The sequence below is a fragment of the Parasteatoda tepidariorum genome, chromosome 3 (assembly GCF_982258835.1).
Source record: "Parasteatoda tepidariorum strain Cologne lab strain chromosome 3, Ptep-v5.0, whole genome shotgun sequence".
Lineage (NCBI taxonomy): Eukaryota > Metazoa > Arthropoda > Arachnida > Araneae > Theridiidae > Parasteatoda > Parasteatoda tepidariorum.
Window position 1 is genome coordinate 82,918,925 of NC_141757.1, and position 21,467 is coordinate 82,940,391.

General features: G+C 28.5%; 1 protein-coding gene across 5 annotated transcripts in view; it reads right to left on the reverse strand.

The window, feature by feature from the left end:
• Positions 1–21,467, reverse strand: part of LOC107447945 (papilin) — a 97,474-nt gene that overhangs the window by 43,378 nt on the left and 32,629 nt on the right. For all 5 annotated transcript variants that reach the window (XM_087159703.1, XM_087159702.1, XM_087159700.1 and 2 more), the window contains exons 3-13: positions 20,313–20,521; positions 16,563–16,623; positions 14,822–14,924; positions 12,374–12,507; positions 11,312–11,435; positions 10,461–10,541; positions 8,778–8,947; positions 7,540–7,672; positions 4,797–4,920; positions 2,487–2,688; positions 160–336 (exon numbers count right to left, since the gene is read on the reverse strand). In XM_087159703.1, the coding sequence (XP_087015829.1) occupies positions 160–336; positions 2,487–2,688; positions 4,797–4,920; positions 7,540–7,672; positions 8,778–8,947; positions 10,461–10,541; positions 11,312–11,435; positions 12,374–12,481 (1,119 nt within the window). In that variant the 5' untranslated portion in view covers positions 12,482–12,507; positions 14,822–14,924; positions 16,563–16,623; positions 20,313–20,521. The remainder of the gene's footprint in view (positions 1–159; positions 337–2,486; positions 2,689–4,796; positions 4,921–7,539; positions 7,673–8,777; positions 8,948–10,460; positions 10,542–11,311; positions 11,436–12,373; positions 12,508–14,821; positions 14,925–16,562; positions 16,624–20,312; positions 20,522–21,467) is intronic.

Consider the following 21,467-nt stretch of genomic DNA (forward strand, 5'->3'; position numbering starts at 1 on the left):
AAAGTTTATCCTCTATTATTTCGGCATAAATTAAAGCAATCGAATAAGTTGTCAAGCTTTCATTTCTACTATACTTAACTATAATAAAATATAAAATAATATAGGTAATATTAATATTTAGAGATTGGAATTTTCATAGACAATTATGAAAGGGTTTACCCCACTCCAGTCAGAAACTATCCATTCGACGCCTTCACAGGGGCCCAAAGTGCAACTTTGGTGTGAGCTAGGTTTCCTTTCGTCGTCACACTGAGAACTGTCTACAGTCTTATTATCTTCTTTAGAAAAACATTCAACTTTTCTTGTCTGGTTGCCAGAGCCACATATTTTATCACACTATTGAAAGAAAAATAAACTGATTCAAAATGGAGTGATTGAAATAAATACTGAAGTGTTGTTAAATATTTCTAAAACATCTAACTACCGGAGGATTTCTCCATGTACAGTGAGTCAAAAAAATATTAGCCTTAAAAATTTTGTTCAAGTGATTGGATTATCGTGTACTAAGTACTACCTTAATAATTTAAATGGTTAATTTCTAATTTGCTAATTGATTAGTGCTAACGATTAATTGAGTTAAGAACAAGACATAAAAAAGTACTTTCATTGTATAAACCAGGGGTTTTCAACTTACTTGAGGCCGGGGGCCGCAATTAAAAACACCAGTCAAATGGCGGGCCACAACTTCATCAAAATTTTATATGTTTGAAGGAACATTAAATATTACTGTCAGATTTTTATCAAGTTGTACAAAAAAGTATTGAATTATAAATAATAATAAAAATTTTCTTGAATTAATATTTTCTTGGATGCAAAACCTGAGAAATAAATTTTTTGGCACCGTTGGTATGTTAAATTTCACAGAAACGAAGAAATTAGGGGTTTTTTTTAACAAAAGAAAAATTATTTTTAACCCATAATTATTTTGCGACCATTAATTTGTGAGCCATAATTAACCATTAATTTGTGAATTGTATGAACTTTCAATTTTTACGAGAATTGTCATCAAAAAAAATGTCAACTATTATATTTTAGTTCGCGGGCCACAAAAAAAGACTTCGCGGGCAGCCAGTTGGAAACCACTAGTCTAAACATATCTGCGGGACCCAACATGGGTGGAAAAAGACTGTCATCAACGCCTATTTAAAAATTTGCCGTTATGCCCTTTTGCCGATTGCAACGTCACTTTCATGATATGTTTAGAAGTAGCGGCATAAACTATGCACTATTAATAATACGCGTATTTTCTTTAATAGATTATTCTAGGAAAACATTACTATTTATTGATTATTAACATATAATTATTTATTAACATATTTATTAATTTTCTTCTAAGAATCTGCAGATTTCTTCAAAACAGATACTTCTATTTGAAAACGGTAACTTGAATCCCTGAAATAGCATCTGTAATTATTTTGCTATTTTAATTGAAGAGTTTCGTGTCAGAATGTATTAAAAGTCATTTTCAAAGCAATCAAATCTTCAGTATTAAGAAAAAACTTATGAAATAACAAAATTATAATCTTGAAGTAACATAACCTATTTTCAAAAGTTTCCCGCTTGCATAAAAAAAAAGATATTGCAAAAATTTTTAAAATATATCAAACACAAAGTAGTCACTTTAAAACATGCACAGGGTGTTTTGTAATGATCCCTTAAAAATACATTTTGAAATTCCTGGAGTTTTCGTTTATGGAATTTTGATTAGAGTGTGTAAAAAAATTTCTATTCGTTTGAAACATTCTCGAGATATGGTGAAATACGCCGAAAGTAAAATTAACATTAAGGAGTCAAGACTTTCGCCAGCTCTCTTAATCTAACTATAGGAACCATATTCCCCAGATTGCGACTACCCCCTATATTTTGAGTGTCTAAAATCCGAATCAGTCAAAAAAAGGTTTGTTTATTCGGAGGAAGCAAGTTTTTGTGTCTGATTTCGTAACTTAAAATATCGTTTGCACTAATTAGATAGGCTATTTGAGATCACTCCCTCGAATCAGTAAAATTGAGTCCTAGAAAGTGAAGATCCAATCATTAGATCAAAACATATTTAGAGTGGTCCATTTTTTCTCTGCTCTGTACATTGGATACATCGTGTCAAAATTTCGCATTCCTTGCACTAGTGGCATTATACTCTTTGTAAATAGAATAGTCAACTAACCGTTGCGTGATTTTCTCCCTCTCCACATTTTCCTTCTTTCGTTGCCATGAATATGCAAAATTTTGCTTTTTTTACGGCAGTATATTTCAGTAAGAAGTGGGAATAAACTGCCGTGGTTAAAAAGTAAGATTTGCAGATACCATGCTGTCTTAGAGATTAAAGTGTTGAGAGAGGGTAGATCACACAACGTTGAGACGGCTACTCAAATTACAACTAGTATGGAAACAAGGTAGACGATACACATGTTCCTCGCCACAGATGCCCCAATACACGCATTAAAAGAAACTGTTATATCTTACTGGTCATGGCAATGACAAGAACTTACCTCAGACCAGTCTGCAAACGTCCATTCTGGACATTCAATCTCGACATCACATGCTCTCATGAAGAGTGGCTTAGGCGTATCACACTGCTCATCAGGTACCAAGATGTTACTCCCTTCCTTAGTTTGCTGACAGAAAACGAGGCGGAACTGGGTACCACCACCGCAGGAGTGGCTACAAGGACTCCATTCCCCTATCTGCCAACTAAGACAAAAAGATATTCGATGATAACAAATAGACCAAGAGACTATTAGACAAATAATAGTTTTGATCTGAAGAAAAATAAAGGTGATTTTTTAATGGATAAGAAACATGTTTGGTAGTACCTTTAATTATACTGTGTTATTGTTTTTTTAATATTCCCTTTACTTGTATTTTTATAGTTACTTGTAAAAAAATTTTCATTTTAGTATCAAGTTTCAATTTTTTCCACTTAAATGTTTTTCTATAAAGCTCTTCCATCAAACTTTTTCAAAAATTTATGATAATAAATTTTTAAAGTGCAAAGTTTAGTAAATAGATTTTTATTGTATTTTATGTATTAAATTTTTCATGTAACTTCTATAATTACAGTGGTATATATACTCTTTTAGATAAAAGGGTTTTCTGCAACCACCAAGCTTAATAGATGCGTTTCAGAATCCTGTCCAAATATGCAGTCAAATTTTTATACACTTTAAGGGACCAAAAATTAATATTTGAGTAAAATAAGAAATAAAACATTTATCGAAATCTTTCGAATTCCTAGCGAGGAAGACCAGATGGAATATTTCATTACTAGTTTGGTTGTCTGATAAAAGATAGGCATTTCTAATAATCGCCTTTTAACAACTCTTCGCTCCTCAGCCAATTAAAAATGTTTTGAGTTCTGACTTCCTCAAAGGAGATTTGCCAAATTTCGATAAACACTTAGTTTTTTCCTGTCTTAAATTAATTAACTGACGTATAATTTAATGAAATCCAACAATACTCTTCATTTTCAGATTTTTGTCAAAATATATATTAATATATATATTTATAAAATATATTAATATATAATTTTGATAAAATATATATTTTATCAAAATAAAATATATATTAAATACTATTTTTTCCGATTTGTACCTATACTTTGGCTTGCATCTTTTAATCGTAACATATTCTATTTTGTACTTTAACTCGAATTTTCGCTTTTTGCTTGTAGCTTTTCAAAACCTGCATTTTTTCCTTCATAGTTGCTTCATTAAATTTAAGTACTTGCACTTGTCATCCGTTACTTTAGAACAGTAACGTTTCCATACGAACTCTAAGAAAATCAAATTACTCATTGCATACAATCAAATAATAAGAGTTCTCTTTTTTATTAAGTTAAAATAGTTTTTCTTCTTATTTTTTTTAAAAGAAAATTCGACTTTAGCTGGTTTAATGGATTTTAAAAAACTCTTACAGGGAGCTAAAAGACAAATATTTCTGCGATAAGAAAACGCAATGTAAGTAAAAAATAAATGTATAATATTTATACTGAACATGCTCAATATCGTTTTGTTTAATGGAATTGTGACTATTTAAAACGATAAAATAAATAAAATAGCTAAGTCAGATTTTCTGAAATTCTTAGGATTTAGGATTTCCCCAATCATTTCATGAAGTTATTTAATAAATTTTCAAATGAGTGCTAAATTTGATTATTTACAGTCGATTTTATGTATGATATGCAGTAATTAAGTATTCTTCTTAGACTGTAGGAAGGAGTCCCAACAAAAGATTAAACATTTTAGTCCAAATAAAATACTATTTTTTTATTATTTAATGCCGAAAATATTATTTATCCTAAATTTAGAATATTTAAATCGGTATAATTGTTCCTTTAAGCTCTGTTGACACATTTATATTCTTTTGATATAATTTCAGTTATTCAACATCTTATATCCCCTTTAGAGCTTTTGGTAATGGTGACCTTGTTATAATGCTGTTACTCCTGTTACATAATTGCTTATGTTACACAGCAGTTATCTTCAATAAAGGAGCTAATTCTCATTGGCAAACAGGAAATCAGTGGAAATGGGAATTAATGAAATTATAATGAAATTCAATGATGTTTTTTGCCTAAAATAGACATGAAAAAATGGCACATTTACTCCATAGGTTTTTCAATGTATAATAACAACAGCTCTGCTTCTGAGTTAAAATTTCAATACTAGAAAAAGAAACTGAAGTTTCATTTTCAAAATATGTATTTTATTCTCATCTATTGGAACATATTTAAATAGATTTAAATTAAAATAAATAATTTAAAGAAAAGCATTTGAGAAAAAAAAATATGAAATATTAACCTGGCGGAGCAAGGTTGTGTATTACAAGAACCATTGACAGATGGCTTTAAAGTCGGATCACACAGTTCATCCTCTATGACATCTCTATTACTGTTAATACAACGTACAGGTCTGTGTTGCACTCCTTAAAATATAGAATATACTTGTAAATGCTGTTTATTCTCGTAAATTACAATAGATGACAATATTATTTAATTTCTAAAATTTTGAGAACAAAGAATGCATGTCCACTTTTCAAATGCATGCTTTGAATATTTTTAAAAAAGCAACATTAGGGAGTCCGATTAAAGAAGGCAAAACAAAAAACTTAATCAAGCTATGGTGATTTATTCTCTGGGTTGATAAACCTAGAAAGGAAAAATTACATTACCTGAATATTAATCTATTCAAAGAAGGAAAAATGCCTGTTCTACTATGCAAATAAAATGGAATTCTGATAATATATCCTCCTTTTTTTGTTATAATTGACCTCGATAATGTTTTGGCAAAGTTTGAAAGCGCTTTTGTTTCATTTTAATATTGGTTATTAGTCTACGACTTTAACAATGCATTGTTTTCGCATCCATTTTACTAAGTTTCTTAAAAATGCTTAAAAACGCTTTTGTTTCATTTTAATATTGGTTATTAGTCTACGACTTTAACAATGCATTGTTTTCGCATCCATTTTACTAAGTTTCTTAAAAACGCTTAACAACGCTTTTGTTTCATTTTAATATTGGTTATTAGTCTACGACTTTAACAATGCATTGTTTTCGCATCCATTTTACTAAGTTTCTTAAAAATGCTTAAAAACGCTTTTGTTTCATTTTAATATTGGTTATTAGTCTACGACTTTAACAATGCATTGTTTTCGCATCCATTTTACTAAGTTTCTTAAAAACGCTTAACAACGCTTTTGTTTCATTTTAATATTGGTTATTAGTCTACGACTTTAACAATGCATTGTTTTCGCATCCATTTTACTAAGTTTCTTAAAAATGCTTAAAAACGCTTTTGTTTCATTTTAATATTGGTTATTAGTCTACGACTTTAACAATGCATTGTTTTCGCATCCATTTTACTAAGTTTCTTAAAAACGCTTAACAACGCTTTTGTTTCATTTTAATATTGGTTATTAGTCTACGACTTTAACAATGCATTGTTTTCGCATCCATTTTACTAAGTTTCTTAAAAATGCTTAAAAACGCTTTTGTTTCATTTTAATATTGGTTATTAGTCTACGACTTTAACAATGCATTGTTTTCTCATCCATTTTACTAAGTTTCTTAAAAACGCTTAACAACGCTTTTGTTTCATTTTAATATTGGTTATTAGTCTACGACTTTAACAATGCATTGTTTTCGCATCCATTTTACTAAGTTTCTTAAAAACGCTTAACAACGCTTTTGTTTCATTTTAATATTGGTTATTAGTCTACGACTTTAACAATGCATTGTTTTCGCATCCATTTTACTAAGTTTCTTAAAAATGCTTAAAAACGCTTTTGTTTCATTTTAATATTGGTTATTAGTCTACGACTTTAACAATGCATTGTTTTCGCATCCATTTTACTAAGTTTCTTAAAAACGCTTAACAACGCTTTTGTTTCATTTTAATATTGGTTATTAGTCTACGACTTTAACAATGCATTGTTTTCGCATCCATTTTACTAAGTTTCTTAAAAATGCTTAAAAACGCTTTTGTTTCATTTTAATATTGGTTATTAGTCTACGACTTTAACAATGCATTGTTTTCGCATCCATTTTACTAAGTTTCTTAAAAACGCTTAACAACGCTTTTGTTTCATTTTAATATTGGTTATTAGTCTACGACTTTAACAATGCATTGCTTTCGCATCCATTTTACTAAGTTTCTTAAAAATGCTTAAAAACGCTTTTGTTTCATTTTAATATTGGTTATTAGTCTACGACTTTAACAATGCATTGCTTTCGCATCCATTTTACTAAGCTTCTTAAAAATGCTTAAAAACGCTTTTGTTTCATTTTAATATTGGTTATTAGTCTACGACTTTAACAATGCATTGTTTTCGCATCCATTTTACTAAGTTTCTTAAAAACGCTTAACAACGCTTTTGTTTCATTTTAATATTGGTTATTAGTCTACGACTTTAACAATGCATTGTTTTCGCATCCATTTTACTAAGTTTCTCAAAAATGCTTAAAAACGCTTTTGTTTCATTTTAATATTGGTTATTAGTCTACGACTTTAACAATGCATTGTTTTCGCATCCATTTTACTAAGTTTCTTAAAAACGCTTAACAACGCTTTTGTTTCATTTTAATATTGGTTATTAGTCTACGACTTTAACAATGCATTGCTTTCGCATCCATTTTACTAAGTTTCTTAAAAATGCTTAAAAACGCTTTTGTTTCATTTTAATATTGGTTATTAGTCTACGACTTTAACAATGCATTGTTTTCGCATCCATTTTACTAAGCTTCTTAAAATTTTTACAACTCCATATGGAACACTTAGGCAAAATAAAATCCTTTTAAACATAATTATAAATCTTTGCTATAACAATTGTTACTGTTTCCATGGAGTGACTTTAAAAAATGCTTATAATAAAATAAATTCATTTATTCAAATTTTTATTTCATGGAATATCACATAAACATGTTTAATTAAACTTGATATTAGCATACTATTTGTTACATTAGTAAAAATTTCAGAATTCAGTTCATCTACTAACATATTTTTTTTAATGTATTGAAGAGAAATGAGTTAAATGATTCTTTCATACCTCCACCACATGGCTGAGAACATTCTTCGAAATCCCCAAATGTCCAGGTATAGGAATCAGGAAAAGAGGTTTTGGTTGTTGCAGGTATTGAATATTCATAGCTGATGCCAAGATTCTTCTCTTGGTACAACAACTGAAAAAGGAATAAAAATCAATCGCCAAGAAGTAATTAAGTTTTAAAAAGTTTATTTTTCGTAATTTTTTGTCACAAAAGACTATACTTATATGCATTGCGTTAATCAACGACATTCACTACCCAAGGAGGTATTTTCGCACTTAACCAGCGGCTTTTAAGGTTTTTGAATTCACATCTGACAAGTATTCTAAATATATACATTAAGGGTGGCCATTAGGAAACATCTTGAATAATTTAAAAGTATACTTATTCCAAAATTATTTTTCATTAGAAAAAGTGCGGACTCATTGGTCAATAATTTCTCTTCCAATTTTGTTTCGAAATTTCTCCTCCATGCGTAACTTTCTCATTAAATATTAAAGTGTTTTCCCGGCAGGGTGATTTGCCCTTCAACTTGTGTCCAGCTGGACACAAACGCTGAAGCCTGGAGATATCGGGATCTAATCCCATCATTACTCTAGATATATCTTCGTGATGTGTGATGTCTTTCTCAACTTGTGCTATCTGTTATCTTACGTGACATGACATGGGCTTATAGGTCGTTCATCATAATGAGTAAACAAACCTGCTTATGCATATCTAACAACGAAATTAATTTAATTAATTAAACAATAAGAGGGAATTTTCTGCCGGAAAAAATAATTTTCGCTAGGAAAACAACAGATGAACAAAGCAGCAGGAAAAACAACAGATGAAATTGCGTTTTTAGTTGCATCAAACGAATTGACTTACGAACGACGAATTTTTTGCCGGAAAAAATAATTTTCGCTAGGAAAACAACAGATGAACAAAGCAGCAGGAAAAACAACAGATGAAATTGCGTTTTTAGTTGCATCAAACGAATTGACTTAGTAGAAACTTAACTCCAACTACGATTGTCAGTTAGTACATCAGTTGGGGATTTTATAATGTGAAAGTGTTTTAATAATCAACTTTACCTTTCTTATTTTTCAGATTTCTAATATCTAAATCAGTAATAAGTTTTTCGCAAAATATAACACTGCTTTTAAAATCCCAAACACAAAGCGAGTGAAACATTATAATTAAGTAAACAATTTTTTGTCGCTAAAGCTTAACATGATGTATTAAAAAGCTTACTTACAACAATGAAAATTGGTTCAATGGTTGGTCCTTTAGCTCGAAGTATTTCTGGACTCGATCCCCTTATTTTTCGCTCGTAATGAAATATTGTTCCAGCTAGTCTAATTTCCCGAGGATATTCAATCCTCCAATTTCCGTTGAGATAAAACTCTCCTGCTGAATTTCGAATAGCTGAAACGGAATTTTTCATTTAAAAATATGTCTCTTACATAAACTAAATTAGCTGTAGAGTGCAAACATTATTATTTATGTTGATAAATTATATATAATTCATTTATGAGTGGAAATTATTACCCATGACTGAGGTAAAAAAATCGTGTTTAATCATATTATGCAGAAAACAATTAGTTTCCGTAAAAATAATAATAAATAAATATAGTTGTTAAATAAAGTTTGGGGATTTCTGTTGGTACCCTGAACTTTTCACTCCATCAATGTAAAACAAAGCTGTTATATTCTATCTAACCATCTACCTTGTTAACTTGTTAAGTTTTTTTTAAGAAACAAAAAACTAACTAGCTACAAACTAGGTAATTATAAAAAGTAGTAATTTTGAGAAAACGTCTTTAGCATTTTAAAACAGTATGAAAGCCTTTAAAATATTTCCAATTTTCCATCATTTAGGGAAAAAATTAGTTGAAAAAATTGATTTAAGCTTACTGACAAAGGCATTTTATGCGAAGCATTAACCCTTTCACGCCGACTGTCACAAATACGTCCCAACATAAAACCGTATCAATCAGGGTAAAAAGATAAAACTGGTAATCAAAGTATTTCTTTAGCAGTTTATTTGTGGGCGGAGTTATAATTCTTCGATTTGTTTAAATCACCATTACGTTGTTCAAAATAAAACTATTTAGTTATACTTCGAATTAACATTGATTATATATATGATTAAGCTAACAATAATTAAAGTAAAAGCAAAGTAAGTCTGTCAAATTAGCAACGACTACATTTAAGTTACCATTTTTTATTTAATTACAACTTGATTCTGATTTTGTACGAATGCTTTCCTGAATCACCCGTCCTCAAGGGGTTAAGCAACAAGAATGCAGAAGAGGCGAATACATTAAAGGAACGAAAACAAAACTGTCTTTTTTGCACGAAAGGAGTAAAACTTTGACTTCACTTTAAGAGAATAAATTCATATGAACTCCATGGAATATTATTACAATTGCTCAGCAGTAATTTTCTTCTGTTGAGTGCCTTATTCAGATAGAATATCGTTAATGTTTTTAACTATCGTATTTTTTAAATATATTTATATAATCGCTTTTACATGTATTCAGTGCACATACAACAGAAATAAAAATAAAACTTTGATGGTTTGTAATGTTAGATAATTCGATAGTTTTTCTATCTTTTTAATATTTTTTAGTTTGAGTTTTTGTTTTATCTAATAATTGCAGTATAAATTTTATCAAAATAATGATCTCTATATGCTAATTAAGAGACACATTAAAATATTCACTAAGCAAAATTGAGTAATTTAGAAAAATTTTTTATTTATTATATCTAAATTATGCACTTCTCTGGGAAAATATTCAAATTTCATATATCTTATTTTAATAAAAATATCAAAATTATAGAAAATAATAAAACAGACAGTTTTTCCTTTTTATTTAACGCTTTGCTCTATCGAATTGTTACACGCATGGACATATAAAACTAGTACTGAACTTACCTATATAGTTATTAGTAGGCTGAACTTCTTGAATGAATATTGATGTTGCTCCAATTGGAATCAATAGAATATCATTATATCCTATAAAAAAAATCAGGATAATTTATCACTAGCTGGTTTCGACATGGAAAATGTAGGCATAACAAATGTAAACAAAGCCAGATAGTATCTATTAAAAAGCTAACGAGAATAAAAATTTAAAAGCAATTCTAGATCCAGTTAATTGATCAAACTTAAATGAAGCAAAACCGTTCTTATTTATTTGTTTGTTGACTAAATAATATTTTTGAAACAGTTTTATTTTTCAATTTTAAAAAAAAAGTGAGTTTTGCCAGTAAAACATTTTCTACTAACGCTTTCTGAGATGTACAAAATATCGGATGCTCAAAATTAAATCAAATTTCTTATTAACAGAGTTTCAGTTATTAAGCTGTAACTAAAAAATGTAAATAAAATCAAATGTGAGGATGGATACTATTTAAAAATATTAAGTAAGCAAATTTTTGCCAAGCATTTTGGTTCCATTTTTTTAAAATCAAATACTTTTTAGTAAAGTTATTCAAAGGAAAGGAGCTTTCATTTTTTGTTATGCTTGCTTGCTTACTATATTTGCCATCTTGACAGCATTTTATAAACCATCCTGAAGACTGGAGGGTCTAGATTCCTTAGAAAGTATTATAAAATATCCGAGAATTCAACTAAACTCTTTGCAATTTTTCTTGAAGGAAAAAAAACAGTACATGAGGAATTTTTTTATTTTTGTTTAATTTATAAAATCTTTTATTTATACGGAATCACATTTTATATAAAAGACAAAAAAGACGTTCAAATATGTTTTACAGTTACTTTACCTATAGTGAACTCATCTTGGTCAAAAACTCCTTTCACTACTTTGCAGCTCGTTCCATCTCCACCACAAATTCTACACTCATCCTCTTTGGTAGTGGAGCCCAAAACTCTATCACATCCCACTGGCTAGAATTTAAAGAAAAAAAAAGTCATTTTTGAGAGAACATACGATAATTATAATAAGCTGACCAGCGTACTCCCAAAACTAAGAACCTGGTTGCAAACCCTTCAAAAGGAACATTAAAAAATTTGAACTTTTTAATTTTTAAACGTGTTTCCAGTTATCCCCAGTCGAATGATAGTGATAGTCTGCCCAAACTAGGCTTAAAACTGTCAACAACGTCTGGCATGAAATCAATATTTAGAATGTTTTACTTTACTTCCATATTTAATATAATTTCTGAGTAGAACTGCCGCTCAAAAAAGGTCTAAAAAAATTTGCAGACATGCAAACTTCTCCCGTTTAAACCAGATATTTTTTTTATATTATTTATATATAAGTTGGTTGTGAATTTTATGATGCATGATTTTACCACCGTTGCATGCAATCAATTCCAACCAATATATATCTATAAATAAGAAAAATAAGTGTTGGCAAAAATTTACAATTATTTTATAATGCTATTTCGCTACCACTTTAAACGGTGTGAAATGCTATGATATCTGGGTTAACAACTATAAACTTGCATAATTTTTCATTGAATAAGAGACAAGAATCCCATAACTGGTCTGAGACACTCGTTGTAATTAACTCACAGTAACACAAGAAAAGAAAGCGTTACTATCGTCACTGATTTCAATTCATCAACCAATTATCCAGTCTTAGTTTCTTCACCTTTCATAACATTTTGTAAAATAACAATTTTTGTATACATTTTTAACTTCTTTTTAATTAATTAAACACTTTTAGATTTCAAAATAAATGCTCATTTTTAACGACAGAAAAATTATCTCTTAGTTAAGGAGTAAGACCTTGTAATAAGATCTGAATCTTAATAAGATCTTGCTATCACTCGAGACATTAAAAAAAATGCTCTACTGATAGAATTAAAGTGGAAACTCACCATACACTGTCCCTCCACGCAAGCATCTAATGATCCATCATTGCGACATCGAGTTCCATCAATAACGGAACGATCCAACCTTGCAAAAAAACTTCCACCCTGGGGCATGCAGTTTAATTCACACTGGTTTTGAGCTAGTAAATAAAGTAAAAACAACTGTTTTTTTTAAATCTAATTATTTAAATTTAGGGAAAATGTTATTTTTTTTCAAAGAAAACAATACATAATAGTAAAAGCATAATAATACAGGGTTATTCATTAATCCCCCTCCAGTAAACGCCATTTTTCTTTACTACAACTGGCTTCAGGGGTACATGTTACTGCCATCTACCGGCAACTGCTTAAATTAAAACTTGAATACTTTTGGAATAATTTCATATGTTCTTTTTTGCCATATTCGTCTTCGTTTTTTTACTATAACGCTTCGAAACCCCGGAGGGAATTATGAATAACCCTGTATATATAAAGCATTAGAATACACACAATTTTTTGAAGTGTAGTTGTAACTGTAAAACATAAGGAAATTAAGTTTTAACTTCATTTGAATATTAAATTTGAGAAAATTAAGCGAATAAATAAACACTCCTGCCAGTAACGCGACCACTGAGATTCTCATATTTGGTTTTTCTGTTTTACGAAGCTCTTTTACAAAGGAAAATAAAATAAAAAAACATAGTTTAAGTGCCTTAAATTCAAAAGCAAAGCAATAATTTTAAAATATATAATAAATAGAACAGAAACGCTTTTCGTTTTCACAAAACAGTGGCTATTCGTCACATTGACATTTTATGCCATTTTTGACTATAATTGGCATAGAGGAAGCTGAATAAAAATAGATAAAATTTAACCAACAGTCACAAACAACTGTTACAATCTCACAACAGTTTAAAAATAGAGTAATATTCACTGAAAAGAGTTGTTACGTTACTCGTGACAAAGAGCTTCAAAAACTATCTCATAATAAATCCATTGATAGTTCTCCATTTTCGCTTGATTTAATTTGGCTAAACAATAGAATGGTGGTGTCACTTTTCAATTAGTAAGAAATTAAATTCAAAATTCGCTTTATAATTTCAACAACAACAACAACAAAATTGCGTATTTTCTTTATATTGGCATTTTTAACCTGTTTTTATAATTAGCTGTTTAGAGATTAACAAAGCTTAACTTAGAGTAATATATTAATAAATGTAACGAGTCTACAATAGTTATAATAAGAATCTTTCTTTCTGAAAAAGCACTGTTTCAGGAGACCTAACAGCCTTCGTAGAACAGTCTTAATGGCACATAGTTCAGAAGTTTTAGAAATAACAAACACATCGCAAAAAGAGTCTTTACAGTCTACAAAAGTCTTCACAAATCTAAATGTAATATAAAAACGCAAGTGGCAAATATGTAAAAAAGTGTTATGCATTTTTCACAATACTATATTATCCAACGATTTTGGTCATTGAATTTAAAAGACATACTAATCTGATTATATTTTAAAGTTAAGGAAATCGGTAATAAAATAACGTGACCTTATTGTTGCTCCAAAGTTGTAAATGATACGGAACACATTGTAATCTTGAAGGGAATTTTTTAAAACATGAAACAAACTCTACACAAATCTAACATAGACATTTGATTTATAGAAAAAATCAATTTATGTTCTTTAAAATAAAAAAACGATAACAGTCAAATCTATGAGAAATATGATTTGAACTTTTTTAAAAAATCTATGTTTTTCCTTTCTTTTTTTTAAAATTTATTTGATTTTGCGAAATAACTTTCTACTTCTTATCAAAATAATTTTTTTTTCTTTTAGTTGTAAAAATCAAAAAAAAATGAACCTACTACATTTATTTGTATGTAATTTTTATAAAATTTAAATTATTTATAAAATGATAAAGAATTATATGTATGAAACTAGCCTTTCTGACTCTAGCGGCCCAAGATCATATAGAAGTGATCTCAGTTCGGTACTCCCATATTACATCTCGTATTAATACGTATAACCTCGGAGCGTGCAGGCTGGGCGAATAGCTCCTTTCTCTCTCCACCTGTCCTAAAAAGTTTTATGTATTGTTTCGATCAAAAGTAACATAAAAAGTTTTGATTTAGTTCTCTCATAAATGATCTCCATTTTATGCTAAAATGATTTTTCTATTTTTAATTTTAGAAACTAAAAAGAGTTAATTATCAAACTGTGATTGACAATTTAACACGTGATAAAAAAAATAGAGCAATTAACAAAAAAACAATGTTGTAGTGTTAATTAAAGACAAAAATTTACCTCCCAAACCATAAGAGAAATTTAGAAGTAAACATCACAGTTATAATGCAAGGTGAGAAAGGACCACGATATTAAAATATAGCCAATTTATTCAATTACTTCACAGTAATTAAGTTGGTATATAATATGAATCAGTAAATAAAACTGCATCTATTTAAAATAAGTTTACATACCACTGTAATAAGGAACCCAGCTATAATACTTTCCATTGTAAGGTACAGAATTGAACCTAGCACATTGCTCTGCTCTGAAATCTCTTGTAGATTGTGGACAATCCTATAAAAATTTGAATTATTAATTTGTTAAATAAAAAAGCAAGTTAAGTATTAAGGGAATGTATAAACTTTTAAAAAAAACAAAAATCTCCAAACTTTTTTAATAGTTCTTGATAACTAATTTTAAGGTATTACTAATTATTTAAGAATGAAAGAGAAGTAACGTATCATTGGAAATTAATTTAGCAATATTATACATCTTCGTCAAATCTCTTAAGATTGTTTTTACTGATAATCCCAAAGAGGTTGTCCAACGTTTTCCGAAAATCAAATACGCCTTATTTTTCATATTGTTAACATAATTGTAATGGTTAAACATTCGTCGACTTTCCTATGCAATCTCTAAATCAGTCGGAGAAGTTTCGTAAACGATGGGGCAGCTTTTTGTTTTTAAATTCATGTCTTACCAATTCCAAGCCATGCATTTGAAGGATCGTAACACACCATTTTTGACCTCATCATCGGAATTAGGTCAGAGTAAATAAACTTATAGAGTAAACTAACTACCAGATCAATAAACAGAACCTGAATAGGTGCTGATACTGAAAAATACTTATTCAATTATAAAAATTTGGGCATTATGAAATAAGATTAGAGGAACGTTTACCAAAAACAAAACTTTTCCAACCTGCTGTGTATCATACCATTGTTCTTCTGCAATAGCTTCAATGAAGCACCATCATGCACACATTCTATTATCTGAATTTTAAAAAGTGACAATTACATATTCCTCAAAAGTATTTTACACGAAAATGATTCAGCTCCTTAATGAGCTAAAGATGATATTGGGACATGGCGTGTAGTTGGTATGAAATGGACTTGCAAAAAATATCACAACGTCTGCAAAAATGTATCCGGTAGCTTGGGGATTAAGTAAGAAGTTAGACGAATGTTCAACCTATAAAACTACGTAAATATTAAATTTTTTAAAAAGATAGATTTTTGTATACATTTTTTTAGAAAAATAGGAGATCTTATTTTTGGGATTATCCTCATTTTAATTTCATATCATTTGACCGTATGCATATTTAAAATCATTCTCATCAAAAGAGGACTTTTAGCTTTACAAAACAATGAACAAACAATGGAAATGGCTTTACAAAACAATTCAGCTTTACAAAACACTAGACAAAAATTGTGTTCCACAGCTTTATGATATACTGTTTCATTAATATATTGTTTTAAATTTGCTCCATAATAATACTTTTTTTAATTTTTGGGAAAAGAAAAGTAACTTTATTTTTTGATTACCAAAATACTGTCAAGCGGGGATTTAAGGTCATATTTTTGACTTGATTTCAAAGGTATCTTAAATTAGTTAAATTTAAAGTATTTACAAATAAATCAATAATTCTTTTTCATCTTTGACTAACTTTTTAAGTGATCATAATTTTATTCTTTTATTATTTTTCATTAAAGTGCATTTTTTTTAATTCATTCCTTTTTTTTTCATTTAGTTTTAAACATTTGTACAGAATTCATACTCAAATGAAATTTACGGATTGAATTATGGATCGAATTTTGAACTTAATAATAATCAAGTTGCGGATCTTGTTCAGACTTTGTTTATTATATTTAAGGTTTATCATATGTCCACAATGTAGTAAAAATTCTTCTCAAAATAAGAAGCTATACTTACATCAGTATTACAAGAAAAGTATCTCCTGGATGGACCCACACAAGAATGTCTGCCGTCAGCCCTTTAAAAATTTATGAAAGATTTTTTTTTATTATAATAAAATAAAAAAACAGCAACAGCAAAAACATAGATGGGAAAAAATGCATTTTTTTAAAACAAGTTTTCGTAAAAACTAGGAGTAATTCTCAACTTTTGTATTTTCTTTATACTATATCACATTAGAACTTTTTCTTCTGTTTAAAACAGTACTCAAAATAAGAAAACGAGCTAAAGCTTTTAGAACTTTCTACAATACAATGATAAAGTTTAATATTTTTATTATGAAAATATATCTTTATACATGAAAAATGTAAAACATTTATTTTATATCGAAATGTCTTAAATAGTTTTTAAAATGTTTTATAATTTTTACAATTTCATGATCAAATTTATCCACAAATCAAAATTAGAATGACCTATGCAACATATTGAAACTACATTCGAAACATTGAATCGTAAAGTCATTTTAATACATTTACATGATTTTTTGCTTTTTCATTTTGTAATTAAAATATCTCATAAATCTCATTGCCCAAACTATTATAAGCACAGAGTATTTCTAAAATAAAATATAAAATGAAATGTTCACATAATTTTGTCAAATGTGTAAAAGACATAAAAATAACAGCAGTATACAAGATGTGTTTGAAGTTCAGCAAATACATATCAATGCAGCTAAAACTCGTGTCTTGATCTCAAAGAGAGACACTGGAATATCTTAAAATTGAAAAATACATAGTTTAAAAACAAAATAATAAATTTGGTGACATCTTCAACAAAAAAAAAGGTTCTGTGTTCCAAAGGGGTAAAACAAAGTAATGAAATTATTTATTAAGAATAATTATATGCATACAGCCAAAGTACATAGCATTAAAAGTAAATGATTAAAATAAATTAGTAAAATATTGAAAAATTAAAATAATTTTTGATTGAAAACACGCCTTTATTTATTTCAAGAGTTAGTACTTAAAGAAACAATATTTAGTTATATTGTAAGACCGTAATGATCATCCTTAACATAGACTTTTACACTCTTTCTCACGATTGAAATAAAAGAAACACATAAAGGATTACAAATTAATATTATGGAACACATCAAACTACTCTCAGAATCTATCGAATCACTGGGGAGGAAGGTGGGATGGAGAAACATTAAAACTATCAGCCTAATTTAACTATTTACTAACTGTTTTCTCCAGCAAATAAACAGATTTTAGATATTTCAATTCTGCTTTTTATTGTTAATTCGTTATAATTCGATAACTATTTTTTCATGCTTAAATATTTATCGGAGAGCCCTAAAGTGTACTTTTTATTGCTTCATTTTTGACAAGGATTCCAAATATTTACGTTAAATGCAGTCATTAGAGATCACCCTGTATATAAACAATAATTATGCTTACAGTGAAATTAATAATGAATTACGTGAAGAAACAATCAATATCAATTTATAAACCATTAAATAAATAATTTGTTCATTACTAAAAACAGGTACATGGGTTACCGCCGAAGATCGAAAACCGTAAATTTGGCCATTATTACCTTGCTAATTTCTATATAAACTGATTTCTTCCGTTAAAATGCGTAATCAAGGGTTTTCTGCATTTTTCCTAGGGAATGTGCACATCAGCGACTTCAGTATCCTTTACATTCAAATATCACCACAGCTTGATTGTATTTACTGAATTCGTCAAAAATCGAAAAATAAATCAATAATACTATAGTTATTTCCTTAATTGTAATAATATTTAAACCTTTAAATTTCTTGTATTATAGTTATTAATTGATGATTCGTTCAAAACTAATTTGTTGATTATTTTATTGTATTAAGTTGATTCTTTATATATCAAAAATTTAATCAATATTATAGTTATTTCCTTAATTTAACTTTATTTCCCTATCAAATAGCTATAAAAAGATGATATTCAAACTGTTAACTGTGAGAAAAACCTTTTATTAACCGTTTTCACCTAATACAGTTAAACAATCTGAATTTTATCCGCACCAACCAGTCAGACCTAATTAACTCACTTAGTTCCTTACAGCTAAGCATATATTAAAGTCGTTAGGACTAATCTGTCAATCTCACGAAGAAGATTTCGGAAGAAGGGCTCGAGTGTTGAAACCACAATCTTTCCTCCATTCCCTTCAACAAATGAATTTCCAGTATCCTTAAACTCTCCAATTTGTGAGCCTGAACTTTTAAAATATTATATTGTTTTTCACGCATGGATGGCAACACTACAAAGCTGCTTAGCTCAAAAAAGTCTAGTATTTACAGTATCTTACGATTGGTAAATCAACCAGATGAACTAAGCATGTCACATTCCACAGTACATTTGATAAAACACAACCTAACCCCAATGCCCATTACCCAACGATAAACCTAGCTCCAATATCCAGTTAAATTTCTTTTTTTAGGCTTCTGAAACCATCCTTAATGTAAATGGTTAAAAAACCGTATAGTTTTGTATTCATGGTTTTTTAATCATATTAGCTGTAAACGGTTTCAAAACTATAAAGGTAAAACATGCTCCTTTCCGAAAACTTAACGATTTATTGGATGAACAGACTGCTATCAGTTATTTTACCATAATTTCAGAATGAAAATTTTAATAGATTATAATATTTTAACCTTATGATTCTTTGTATTATAGTTATTTGATTGAGTCATGATTAATTCTATCTACTAATTCATGATTGTTTTGTTGTAAATATTTGATTCTTTAGATAAGAAACAATAAATAAATAAAATTGTACTAATATCAGCTTACAGAAACGTTGCTGGTGTTGCAGCGAAGATATTATTGATAGTGATAGTGGGAAATGTGCAAATTGCATAAATATTTTTCACAATGAGCAATTTTCGGCACTTAACCGGATCTTCCTAGTTAATCTGCACATTTCCTAGATAATCTAAAAATAACTGACTTCCACACTTTAACGGTAAGATATATTAATTTTCACTGACAAGGGAAACTAGGGAAGTGTGACTCGCCAATTTTGAAATAAACTTAGTGGGATGTATGCCTTAAGAGGAATAAATTTAGGGGGCAACATTCGTTTCGGCCCATAGAAGGTCCTGTGACAGATAAAAAATAATTCAATATATAGAAAAATCGGTATTTTATTACTTCGATGCAGACTATTAGTTATTGTAATTGTCTCATACTCCAATTAATTAGTAATTAATTGGTTAATTAATTAATTAGCAAATTAATTAATGATTTAGCAAATTAATTAATGAATTAGCAAATTAATTAACTATTAAATAATTAATTGATTTGCAATTACATACTCCTATTAATTTGGAGGAAAAAAAAATTTAAAAATTTGATGCCAATTTCTTTTTTAAAATTAACCTAACAGGTTTTTCTGAAAAACTACAGATATATAAAATTTTCAAAATAAATTTTGACAATAAATATGCATTATATAGTACGTGAAAGTACCACAAAATTAATTGGAGTATGAGACAATTACAAAAACTAATAGTCTGCATTGACGTAATAAAATACCGATTTTTCTATATATTGAATTATTTTTTATCTCTCACAGGACCTTCTATGGGCCGAAACGAATGTTGCCCCTAAAATTATTCCTCCTAAGGCATACATCCCAATAGTTTATTTCAAAATTGGCGAGTCACACTTCCCTAGTTTCCCTTGTGAGTTCATATTTAATGAAAGCAGAGCAGTGTATTATATATACCTGACATCTAGACATATCCTGTCCTGAAACAGGATTCCCCCTCCACAACTTCGGGAGCATTCACTACTTTCTGTCCATGGTCCCCATGGTCCATATTCCGCTATCCTTTGTGATTGAGCTACAAACGTTCGGTTTGGTGCCGATGTCCTCGAATGCAGGTCTGTTAAAAATACTTGTCTTTTGAACCTCTCATGACTAGTTGATTTTGTCTGAAAAACAAGCAGTAATTCATAGTTATACACGGAGAAAAAAAAATTATTGCAAAATTACCGTACTATATATTAAAAAACATCGCTAATTTAAAAAAACAACTACATAATTTTGGTAATAATACAAGAATATACGGTATTTAAACTTATCATATAGTAAAAGTTTACTGAAAATTCTGGTTTCAAAAATTATACTTCTTATTACCACAAATTTAGTAAAAATATGAAAAACAAATTTAACAGAATAAATAGCTTTTATACTATAACCTAAGATACCGCGATAAAATTTCCAAATTTTACCACATTTACTAAATTTTAACGCATATTATAAAACACTATTTTATTGCTAATTTTACCAAAATCATTGCTGAAGCGCTTTGGTAAAAATTACCAAACTTTTTTGGTGTTTCCATAGAGCCTGAAATACAGTAAATTTTTCCATATTCTTTGATCATACTTTTTTTCTCAATGTACAAGTTACAAGCAATATTAGAGTTTTAATTTAACCGAAACGACTGGAAAACACTTTTAATAAAAAAAAAATACATTACTACTAAAATTTTTACATTTTTAACGTATCATGATCAGCAGAAATGAGAAATTGCAATAAATTACTATTTTAGGAATATCAAATGCTTAGTTATAAATACGAAAAAAACTTCGATTTTTAAAATAGAAAATTTTAATAATTTTTTTTTTTAAAAAGTATTAATTTTAATGAAATACTTCGATAATAAAATATCCTAAAAATCTGAAATTTTTCATTATGAAACATAAAAACAATTTGAATTTAAAATATAATTAAAAGAAATTGAAAAGCTGTAAAAGTGTTGATGCTTTTCATAGTGAAATGATTATTTATGGTTTTAATATTTCAAAATTTATTAACATTAGAACATAGTTAACAACAATATAAAATCACAAAACACAAATGTTTCGTAATTAA